The 12,052-nt window shown below is 43.4% G+C and overlaps 1 protein-coding gene across 8 annotated transcripts in view; it reads right to left on the reverse strand.

Moving 5' to 3' along the window:
• Positions 1-12,052, reverse strand: part of LOC119693644 — a 53,012-nt gene that overhangs the window by 7,681 nt on the left and 33,279 nt on the right. For 4 of the 8 annotated variants that reach the window (XM_048623339.1, XM_048623342.1, XM_048623343.1 and 1 more), the window contains 5 exons: positions 3,178-4,243; positions 2,355-2,569; positions 1,810-1,937; positions 1,296-1,468; positions 6-209 (listed from right to left, as the gene is read on the reverse strand). In XM_048623339.1, coding sequence (XP_048479296.1) covers positions 6-209; positions 1,296-1,468; positions 1,810-1,937; positions 2,355-2,569; positions 3,178-4,217 — 1,760 coding nt within the window. In that variant the 5' untranslated portion in view covers positions 4,218-4,243. The other 4 variants (XM_048623346.1, XM_048623340.1, XM_048623345.1 and 1 more) reach the window with 4 other exon arrangements.

The raw sequence follows: 12,052 nt of genomic DNA on the forward strand, positions 1-12,052 counted from the left end.
CATACCTGTAGGCCTGGTTGTGGAACACGGTGGGCTGCAGCTGGTCTTGGGGCAGGCAGTAGGCGCGCGCCACGCCGGCGGTGAGCGCTCTCAGCCGGGCGGCCAGTGCGTCCAGCGCCGGCCCCGCGCCGCCCGCGCCGCGCGCCGCCGCCAGCGCCTCCTGCCGCCGCTGCTCGCTGATGCGGACTAGCTGCCGGCATTCCGCGCGTCTGGGGGAGAGATGGTACAGGTTTATGGTTATTGAATTCTAAAGTGCACATAAGTAATTAAATAGTACACAGGCGAACTTACGCTAATAGCTAAAGTTCTATTGCAGTCGTGTCAACTGCATTCAAACTGCACTGAACTGCAATTTGCAGTTGGATTGCAGTTGAAATGCGGTCCGTCTGTCTAGACCCTAATAGGGTTATAGATATTAATTTAATAATTAATTTTCTTTAAATCAGTAAAACTCTATTTTTATTCATCGTGCATATGCAAATACATATATTTTTTAAATAAATGTCAATATTTATGAATATTCTCTGTTCAGTAATTGTTGTTTGTAATTTAATTGGAGAAAATAATAAAATAGATAAGGTGTATTAAAAAATGGGTTGAGTCGGCTGTCTTTATATTCTGACTTCTCATATCAGCACTTAATACCTTCATATTGATAAAATTGGTGCAAATATCTTTGTGCATGTGACCGAGATTTTTATCAGTCAACCTGCATCGTATCTAATCTACATATTTTGCAATCGGTCTCAATAGGTATTGATCTCAATCACGCCATGCATATTCAATATTGCAATACAAACTCTCATTGTAATATTTGTACAATAAAGAGTTAAATAATAATAATAATAATAAGGCCTTACCACTAAAACTTAAGGGACAGTGTTTAACAGATGTTTAGTGCTGCCAAATGCCTTATTAAACTGACGCTATACAACATAAACGCAACATGCGCGAGATGGCTACCATTTTCCTCAAGATATACCTACTTAATTAATAGACTCCTTTGAAAGGAGGTTAAAAATGACTGCATTAATAACAGAAACCGCCCCTCCAGCCGGTGGGACTCCTCCGGAGAATGGGGCATTTTCTGCTTGGGGCTATTTTTTTTTTCTTTTTCGTCGCCATCAGTCGACCCTGCAGCCGGTGGGACGCCCCCCAGCCGCACAGAGTGCACTGACCTCTGCGCCAGGTCTTGGTGTGCGTCTGCGAGCTGCGCCTCGGCGTCCCGCAGCGAGTCGGCCGGTGGGACGCCCCTGCAGCCGGTGGGACGCCCCCTAGCCGCCGCCTACACTAACCTCTGCGCCAGGTCTTGGTGTGCGTCGGCGAGCTGCGCCTCGGCGTCCCGCAGCGAGTCGGCCAGCGCGCGCGCCTCCGCCGCCAGGAAGTCCTGCATCTCGGCCGCGTCGCGCGTCGCCTCCGACAGACGTTCTTCGAGCTGGTGGGACGAGGCGCGCGCTTGGGACGCCTCCTGGGGAAGGATAGCGGAAATGTTATGGGATGTTTATTATCATACGGGTTTCATCATGCACGTACGAAAACATTTTGTTGGAGCCGTACATCTATATTCAGCGCGCCTGCAGATCCAATATATGTCCAATTTCGTTGAAAGAGGTAGAGGTATCTCTTATGGATGAAACAGACAGATTTGGCCAGCTGTATATGTGAGAGAAACTGTCACCCCATTATGGACATGCATGGTGGAAAATGGTCGATGCTTTAAAAGGGATTTTAACTATATAGAGATTGATACTTTGCTCTATTCTAGCGAGCCAGCTGCTAACCTTATTATAGCAGAAAGATCCAACTCACCATATGCAGCTTATCACACAGTGCTCTGAGCGAGTCGATCTCGGCTCTCTGTCTGCTGGCGAGGTCTCCTGACGCCTTCAGCTGCTCCTCTAGCGCCCGCAGACACCCGTCCGCGCCCGCGCCCGCACCTGAAATAGTTATGGTAGTTGAGTTAAGCGTCGTTTAAAATTACTAGTTGTACCATTTTCTATGACTTAGAGGATTACTTTTATGTATAACTATTGAAACGTAGGGTTTTCTTTCTTTATAGTTGTTGCTAATAGGGTATAGTAAGCCGAAGGGGTCTGGTCATCGCTCCTCATAGGTTACTAGCAGCCCCGTGCGCTCTCCAGCAACTCCACCAGTGTTCCTTGTTACTATGTTTGTCAAGTCATATGCATGAAGGTACTCACCAGCCCCAGCCAGCTCTAGCAGTCTATGCGAGTTCCTCTGCAGCTCCTCATGCGCCGCCAGCCGTCCCGCTCTCTCCTCTGCCGCATCCGCCTCCACCAGTAGCGACTTACCAAGTGTTTCTTGTTACTATGTGAGTCAAGTCATATACTCACCAGCGCCAGCCAGCTCCAGTAGTCTATGCGAGTTCCTCTGCAGCTCCTCATGCGCCGCCAGCCTCCCCGCTCTCTCTTCTGCCGCGGCTTGTTCCGCCCGCCGGCGTCGCGCGCGCTCTTCAGTCAGCTGCGCCTCGGCGCGCGCCGCCGCCGCCGCGCCCGCGTCCCGCGCCGACGCTTGCACGCCGCGGCTGCATGTGTGTACGCCCGTGCGGCTGGAAGACACAGGTGTTCTTTGTAAGCTGAAGTGGCAGTGGCACGATCATATATTTGCGAGTAAAACCATGAATAGTTGTCGACGACTACAGAGGATTATAGCTTCGTTATAGGTAGGTATATTCAGGAATTTAAGAGCTAGAGATTATGATGATAAACTCCTTAACCCACCGATGGACACTCACTGCGTTTGATTTGACGTCCTCAACACTTTTAGAAAACATTCACAACATCGAATGCAGTCCCCACTCTTTTTCTCATTATTTCAACAACGGTTAATGCTGTTTTACCTAGAGTTTGTATGAAAACCATCTTGTTGTGCTTTATTTGGCAGGATTTCAAAGTTATATGTGCACCCAGAGTGCCATTTTTTCATACAGCAATAAGTTTTCATACAGAAAAAAGTGTGCACTCACACGCACACAACGGTCACCGACGTCGTGTTTACTATACTGCGCCTAGGCAGAGTGCCGGCATGTGCACCAGCAAATCATCACTCAACTCCCATACAAATTTTTAGTGCTTTTTTATGAATTTCACCGTTAATCTAGTGTCCATCAATGTGTTAAATATTTAATAACCTAAAAATATGAATCTGTGTGTTTACCTTTCAATATTAGGTGTGATCCCGCCCAGCGCCGACTCAATGTCCGCTCCTATGAGCACGGTCTGGCAGTTCTTCTCGGCGTAGATCCTGACGCGGGTCTTGGTGGTGGAGCGCGAGGAGGCGGAGCGGGCGAGCGCGGGGCGGCGCGCGGGGGCGGGCGGCGCGGGCGGGGAGGGCGCGTCCTCGCGGCGCCGCCGGCCCAGCGAGCCGTACTTGTCGACGGGCGAGCCCGCGCCGCCCGCGCCCCGCGCCGCGCCCGCCCCCCAGCGCCGCTCCTCGGGCGAGCTGGGCGTGCGGCACCGCGCGGTGGACGTGCGGGTCGGCTTGGCTCGCAGCGCGGGGCTCTCGCGCACGAGGTGCGGCAGGTCGCCGGTGGGCCGGATGCGCGGCTTGGGCGTGAGCGGCCGCGGCTTCTCCGGCGGCACGGGCTTCTCGCGGCTGCGGGCGCGCTCGCGCGTGGCGAGGTTGGGCCCGCGCGGCGCGGTGGCGGGGCGCGGGGTGGAGGCGGCGGGCGGGCGGCGCGGCTCGGCCAGCGTGACCACGGGGCGGCGGCGGCGCGCGGGGCCCAGGCCGGAGCTCTCGGAGCCGCAGCCGGAGCCGCACGACACGACGCTGGACGCGCAGGAGCGCGAGCCGCCGGCGCTGCTGAGCGCGCGGCCGCAGCCCTCCACGCCGCTGTCGCTGCCCGCCGCCGCCGCCGCCAGCTCCTCCAGCGCCTCCACTAGCGCTGAGCTCTCCGAGGTCTTCACCTCCTCGGTCATGGTCTCCGCGAGCGCGATGCCACTGTCCGGTCCGGTGCACTGGTCTACTGTTTCGCAGTGTGGGGCATCATCGTTGGGCGCCGTGTGGTCGGTCGTTCCCTGGTCGGACACCTCAGTGCTAGGTGCCGCGTGGTCGGGCCCCTCAGTGCTGGGCGCCGCGTGGTCCGGAGCAGGGCTCACATCTCCCTCAGTCTTGTTCTCTTCAGTCTGGCACACCACTTCGGCGGTGGCTGGCGGGTCGCCGACGCTCTCGCTCGGCGTTGTGCTATCGTCTGCCATGGCGAACTCTTCTCACATCACATATTCTGTAACAATATAGAAGTACTGTTTATTAAATGTGGTCTTTTGTGTCAATATAATGTAACAGGAGCGGGAGTGCGGTGCGGGCGTGCATTGTATGCGGGCCCGAGGGGCAGCTGTCCCGCGGGAGATGGATACTGCTATTGTCCTATTTGTTGTTCACATTACACTGTATTTGCGTAAGCCCAATGCAGCGGGCGTTGCAGTCATTGCTGATGCCAATCTGCATTTAACTTACGAGAGATTACGAGAACATCAAGGAAAACCGCTTGTATTCGTGTCATTTCTTGCACTTACGTGGCAAAACGTGTGAAACCACTTTTATGGCTCCATTTTGCATTCGATCCACAATGCAACACTTGTAGATAAAATATGCGCACATTGTGTTGTGGCATGGCGTAACGAACGGCGGAGAGACAAAAAAATACAGTCTTCGATAGCTAGCCGAGTTAGTTAGGCGCCAAAGAAGTCAGACTCTGTTTACAAAGAGGTGAAACTAGAAACAATAAGCAAAACCTATCGAGGCCTGCATTTTCTCTCGCACAAAGCGTCGCTCCCATGGCTGGTGGCCATTCAGAACGAATCACAATAAAACCTGTTACCTTCATGTTTTACACAATCACAAACGGCACATGCACTCCCGCGACATTAACCGACTTGCATTAAGCTATTATTAGAAGCTACAAGGTACGTTGTATGAAGTTATTCAAGTTCTATAATTAAAATAACATTGCCTACCAGTTTCCCGTCTCTGATATTAGCGCGCTATCGGTATCCTAGATAAGAAGTCATAAATATTAGCTGATACCGATAAAATGGTTAACATCATCGATTCTAGATTTTGAAGTAGCTATAGTCGGTAACAAAGTATCTCAGATTGGGAGCGTGTGAAAGTAATCAACACCATAGCTCTAGAACTAAGGCGCGAGTTTAATAAGAATTTAATAAATAATTAAAGTTTCGTGCTACAGCAACTTTTCAATTATTAGATTAATCAATTAAAATCCTCCCATTAAAAGCTGCCGTATTCGCCTAATAAGTTATTCAAACACCAGTAATTCAAATGCTAAATTGGCGCGTCGATCTCCATATAAGTCTAAACGAACACATCCACTCCACAAATCACACAATCTCCAATCATCTCCATAAAAGCATTGTGCCTATGGGTCCGGGTCATCGCTACGGCTGCAGGGCACAGCTATAATCCGACCCGACACTCATTGCATTCATATCTTCTAACTCGCTAGTGATAGCACTCTTTTCAGTTTAGCACGATTATAGCCCAGACGCGCAGTCTGCGCTCACGCATCGAACCCACATTAATTAAAAGGTTATTTTTAACTATGGATTTATGCTTTAGCCTGAGTCATTTATTCACAAGAGCCTACATTAAAGAGGCATTGATCGTGTAAGTTCGCGTGCAAGTGCTCACCTATCATGCTATTACTAAAAGTATGGACAGGATGAAAGTAACTAACGGTCTTAACACAAAGACACACACCCGGTTTCAGAATAGAGTATTCAAGAAAATCTTAGTAGAGATTTGCTCAATGGTTGAGTAGATACTTAGGTTTTCTACGTTTCAGAAGTAGAACATAGTTTTTATCAAACCGTACTCAGCTAAGTATTTAATCAAGGTGCCTCTAAGCACGACTTTACGTTTCATTATATGTACAAAAAACCGGTTTTAATCGATAAAACTATTGTATAGGATTTTTGTTAAAAAATATTGACGAATTTAATTTCAAACACGTGAAATTATTAAAAGAATTATCTATTTATAATATATTAGGCCATAATGTTATAAATTCAGATATTTCTTTTAATTTCGAATCACCAGGATAGACAACGGAACGCATTTCAAAATCCAATCTGTGAAATTCGAAATGTCATTGTCATTTCATTGTCAATCAATCAAATCTATTGTCATTTCATAAATATTCATCTTCAAAACCAAATATAATCTTGTGTACTTTACCATAGTTATATATTAAATTAAAGGATTCTAACCAAATATTAAAATGGAAAGGAAGATAATAATTAGTTAGTTCAGTGACTGGACCCAGTGAGCAACCAAGTAGAGCACTGACTCGGTAGCCCAAGTCCAGCCCAGCTGGAATAAATAACGAAAACTGCCTTCCCTCAACTCGGATCTGTGTGGGACTCCAACATGCTCAAGCGTTCGGGAGCGGATCGATGAACCAACTACATATTATCGAGTAAGAAGTCGCATGGCGAGTTGGAGATTGATCGGCCACACTATCAGAAGGGACGCACCACCGCAGACGCGGTCGCCTCGTGCACACATGGCGGCGTACAGTCGACGGCGAGCTGCGAGCGCAAGGCCTGGGCTGGACGGAGGCCAGAGCGGTTGCTGAGGACCGGACGGCGTGGCGCACTCTCGTGAAGACCCTCTGTACCACCAGGGTACCTTAGAACAACAACAACAACAACAACAAATCAAACCCGGAGCATTATTTTGATTTCTAAGTGATTACTGTGATTATTGTTGTTTCCTGATAAAAATATTATTAATTAAAGAATATAAAAGTTTAAACAAATATTTTTATTTATAGCCATGAAATCTAATATAAGTCCTTACATTCATAAATATTTTATATGTCTCCACCAGTGCTGTTCTTACATGGTTCTTACAGCATATTCTTCTTGTTTTCAAAACTTTGCAGTTCTTGAGGCAAAGGCTGCACAGCATATGGTTCCTCTTCTATTTCATTGTCCAGAACCACAAGTATAATCGTCTAGTTCTAGAGCCATGTTGTGCAACATCTCATAATGACCTTGTAAACCTTCTGCAATTTGAGTTGCATTCCATAATGTAGATATGAAAATCTTTTCTTTAGCACCACAAAGCATCACTCAATGGTGTTTCTTGTTGGGTTCTGGGCTCTATTAAATGCTTCTTGTGACGGTATGGCTGCATTTATGAATGGTGTTATAAGATTAGATTAACGAAGTATCGTCACTGGACATTGTACAGCAAACAAAACTCTTGTATAATACTTGATATTTCACAATAATCACGAGTAAAAATATTTGATTAAGGTTTAAGTAGGCGAAATTGGTTACTTAAATTTGACAGTCTCAACTTTGAGCAAGTACGGTTTGAGCGCTGTCAAACGCGTTGTGAAACGCATTTTTGTCGCTAAGCATGAAGTTAAGCATGCCAACTGTCAAATTTGAGATTTCTCAAGCTATGTTGCTCAAACCAAACTCAATCATAAGAAATCTCAATTCAGAAACAGAAATTTAATAAGTATGAACTTAAGTAGGCTTTGAGAACGACTCAACCTCAAATACTCAGTTGCGAAACCGAGGGACAGTCATGTAAAAAGTTGTTTAGATTTCTCAAATATCGTGACAATTACCCTTTAAACCTGGTATAAACTTTTGCTTAAGAAACAGCTTCAGAATATAGTTGCTTCTCTAGCTAGTGAACACCTCAGTATGTAATTGATCTGGCCGGTGAAGGTTGCGAAGGTCTCACCTCACTAGTGGAGCGGGCATTCGTCACAGCTTATTAGATAGCTTCGAGGGTGATTTGAGGAGAAATTGTGTTAGAGAATGACGGTTCGTGTCGTTAGCAGTTAGAGCCTATTAGTTCTAATTTACTATTTTAATTACTATTATTAACCTGATTAGTTTAATTATTACTGAATGATCTATAATATTATTGTGGTTGGGTATATTGACGCAACTATAAAATGATAGGGAGATTGTTTTCATTCATTATTATACTTTTAATGTGTACTTTATGTATACCTACTTATCAAAAATATTAAAATTAGTTTTTTTAATCAATCGATAAGATTATTTACGTAAATTATTATAACCGATTAAATTCCTTTCACCGCTTTAAAACAAAACAAAGCTTACTTATGGAGATAAGGTGGTAAGAATATTCCACGTAGTGGAAAAACATTCAAAATCTGAGTTTAATGTTTTCCTCAACCCTCAACGTACGGGGCTCAGTTAGTATAAAAGCCTAAATACAAAACGTACAAGTAGATACGAAATGTAGAGCAGAATAAGTAAGCCATCTGCAGCCCTCAATCGCGCACTGCTGTACACTTTAGGCATAAGAGATGGGTACGTAAGGTATCGGAGACATCACGTCCCGCGATGCAACATCGAAAACATTGGATTTCTCGTTTCTGTTCTTAGAATTTACAATAAGGAGAAACTGAACATTTGCGACTCCACAAAACACTTATACCTAAGTACGTGACCAAAGTATTGAGAGAATTATTGATTTTCACTTTTAACCTAAATGAACGTGTATCCCAATAACAAAAATAATATAATCATTCTTTACCTATAACGTAAACAAAATAATAACTTAAAATACAAGTAAACTGAGAAAGGAAACTCCATTTTGTACTTACAACGTAAATATTTGTGTTACGATTTGTTGCCCCAAACTTTAAATAGATAAATTTCCTAACGTTTGGGTTAAAGGAGTATTTAAATTTCTACAGCTAAGTATAGGTTAGAAGTTAAACCTTGATGATGTAATAACCATGTAGAAGGCAACAGTACTTAAATAGAGTGAAAAATTTAACACCAAACACATTAGCCGATGACACATTGACATGTCTCGCGTCAACACTAGCTTTAGCTACCGACTAGCACGCCAATAACGGACTCACGAACACTAGCCCTATTATTAATCGCATAGAGTTCACATTCCTATGAAATATTCTAGAGAGGCTCGGCCAAAAGTCTCGCTTGATCGATGAAGCTGTTATTTTTTGCACTTAACATATTTAAATATGTCAAAGTTTATTCAACTTTGCGTTTGCGTAGGAGAAAAGTCACAAGAATAGTACCTACATGTACTTATGTATAAAATCCAAAATATCTAACTATACCTGGATCTTTTATTCGACGGAATTCTGACAGTTATCTTCTTTTGACATGTCAGAGATCACAAACCTTTTTTAGCTGAGCCCTTTTTTCAATACGAGTCTGGAGGGCCACTACCAAAATCAAACGAACGAACGAACAAGAGCTCGGCTCTATCTCGTTGTATTAAGCGTGCTGATTGCGTGACAATTCTTGTTCGTTCGTTCGTCGATTTAGAGAGTGACCCCCCTGAACATCTAAGTCTAAACTACTCTATACATTTTATTTGTTAGTGAATGTACCTATCCATTTTATTAAGTGCGGTGCTCCAAATTAAAAGGGGATATACCTACGGTGAGTAATAATTACGTCCCTTTACATCACAAAAACAATATACTTAATTAAAGTATAAATTAATAAATAAAGAAAATATATAATTGATTATTGAAATATCTAATAGATTATTAAATAATAATAAGAGCGATGGTAGCTCTGTCGGGTAAGCGCCCGCTTCTCATGCAAGAGATGCGGGTTCGAATCCCGGCGCTGACATGTACCAATGAGTTCTTTTAACTTAAGTACAATGTATACCATCGCTCTTACGGTGAAGGAAAACATCGTGAGGAAACCTGCATATCTAGATTTAGCACATCTAGATATGTGAACCCACCAACCCGCAGTGGACCAGCGTGGTGGGAAATGGTCCAAGCTTAGGAAGGCAGTTTAGGCCTTGGGGATATGCACAAAGGTTCTACTCGAGAGAGCCAGGTGCAGGTACTTACATCCCCAAAGAGAATAGAATAGAATATCTAATCATTATTAATACTAACCGATTATGATGATACTTAGACTGCTCATTGTAAGCCATTAAAAAAAATAATAGTGGCAATTGGTTCAATCGTTTCGGAGATATGCGTGGACAAACATTATAAACATACACACATCTATAAAAGTTTGCAAGTATATTTGTTTGTTGTGCAGTCCCAATAATCTTACATAAGTACATACAATTATGTACCGAATAAAGAATCTTTTTTTGAAATCGATTAAAAAGGTTTACTATCCCTGAATTTTGTGGGAAGTGATGCCAGCTAAAGAATAAAATAAAGTAATTAATATGAATTCCATACATTATCTGTCATTTTATTTTTTTATTGCCCAGAAATGGATCCAAACTTTTCCTTTTTTCGGTTAAGAGCTTTTTAAGTAGCATCACTTTTGAAATGTCAGAATTCCGTCGAATAAAAGATCCAGGTATAGGTAATTGATATATTTGAAGAGCTTCGTCATCGAGCCAGTCGTAGCTAGTTAACCCGGCAAAACTGGTCTTTGGGGTGAGGTAGCTAATAAAATTATTTATGGTCAAGGCTTTATACGCAAACTTGATAGCAAAAATAACCATTATAAGGAAATGTAAAAAAATACTAAGCTGTTATTGCGAGACCGTATGAGGTAATCACTTTAGCTTGCAACCTTTATGTTGGTAAGTACCTAAGTTATTTTTTTGCATTAGAATGGACAATAAAGATAAGGCTTCTAGAGATTTGAATGTAACTTCGTAACATAGAATACTAGTTCTATGGAAGTTGACTGAAAACTACAGAAACAAGATACCATTATGAAAAGCCACATCACACTTTCAAACATAACATAAAAGATACCTAACTTGATAATAGTAGCATACTGAGCTTTATTAAGTTGTTAAAAACGGGAACAGAAAGTTAGAAATGAATGTATGATGTGTGTGCATGTGTTTCTGAAACGGTAAATATAGCATAATGGCTATAGGCCATAGGCTAACGAGGACTGAGCTATGGACTCCCAGGGGGCTCGGCATACATTGCTAACCTGGTAAAACTATAACGATAGCGACGAAAATTACTTAGGTATAACCTATATCTTGGGAAACCTGTTCCCAAGAGGCAATATATATTTTTTCTAGGGTAAATCGCTTAAAGCTTGGTCTGAAACGGAGGACTGATTTGTATGCCTTAATTTTGTCGTGGTCGTGGAAATTTGATTGGAAGTGTGAAGTTAGTATCCACTTTTAATCAAAAGAAAGCTGTTCCAAATTGTGAGTGAGTGAACAAGAGCCTTGTCATTCGGTAAGGTTTTTGCAAGTTTTCACTATAAATGAATGCAATAATTTATACATACTACGTACTTTCGTAACCCTTTGTTTACATTACAATAGTAGTAGTGTTGCCCAAATGCAAGAACAAGACGAGACTTAGCCAGTCTTGGTCTTGGTCTTGCGCCAATACACCTGGTCTTGGTCTTGGTCTTGGTCTTGCGCCAATACACCTGGTCTTGGTCTTGGTCTTGGTCTTGCGCTCCCAGTCTTGGTCTTGGTCTTGGTCTTGCAGCAAGAGTCTTGCAAGTCTTGCAATTACCTATTAGTCTATTACTATTTATTAAAGTTTACTTTTTGATTTTAATAGATATTTTTTTATTCGCTATGTTTATGGTATTAGTCGTAATGCGCATAGGTCCAGTTTTTCATTTTCTTTGATACAGTTTTTTGCATCTCATAGAATTCCTAAGCGTACTTACCTATACACCGAACTGTTACACCTAACTACTCAGTGAAATAGCGCTCTGCAAGACGCAAGAGTCTTGCAGGCTATGTCTTGTTCTTGCTCAAGTCTTGCACGGTCAGTCTTGGTCTTGGTCTTGCTAAAAATACGCGGTCTTGTTCTTGGTCTTGGTCTTGCAAAAACGCAAGAACAAGACCAAGACTGCAAGACCAAGACTGAATTTGGGCAACACTAAATAGTAGACATGGGCGCGACAGGAAATGAAGGGCTGGGTGAAATGACTGCAGGATAATGGACAATTAGATTATACTTTATTATTCGCTAATAGTCTTTTGAAGTGTGACGTATCATGAATTGATAATCGTACTCGTGAAAAAATATTTTTCACATAGATGCTGAAGGAATTTGAAAATA

The sequence above is a fragment of the Plutella xylostella genome, chromosome 10 (genome assembly GCF_932276165.1).
Source record: "Plutella xylostella chromosome 10, ilPluXylo3.1, whole genome shotgun sequence".
Taxonomy (NCBI): domain Eukaryota; kingdom Metazoa; phylum Arthropoda; class Insecta; order Lepidoptera; family Plutellidae; genus Plutella; species Plutella xylostella.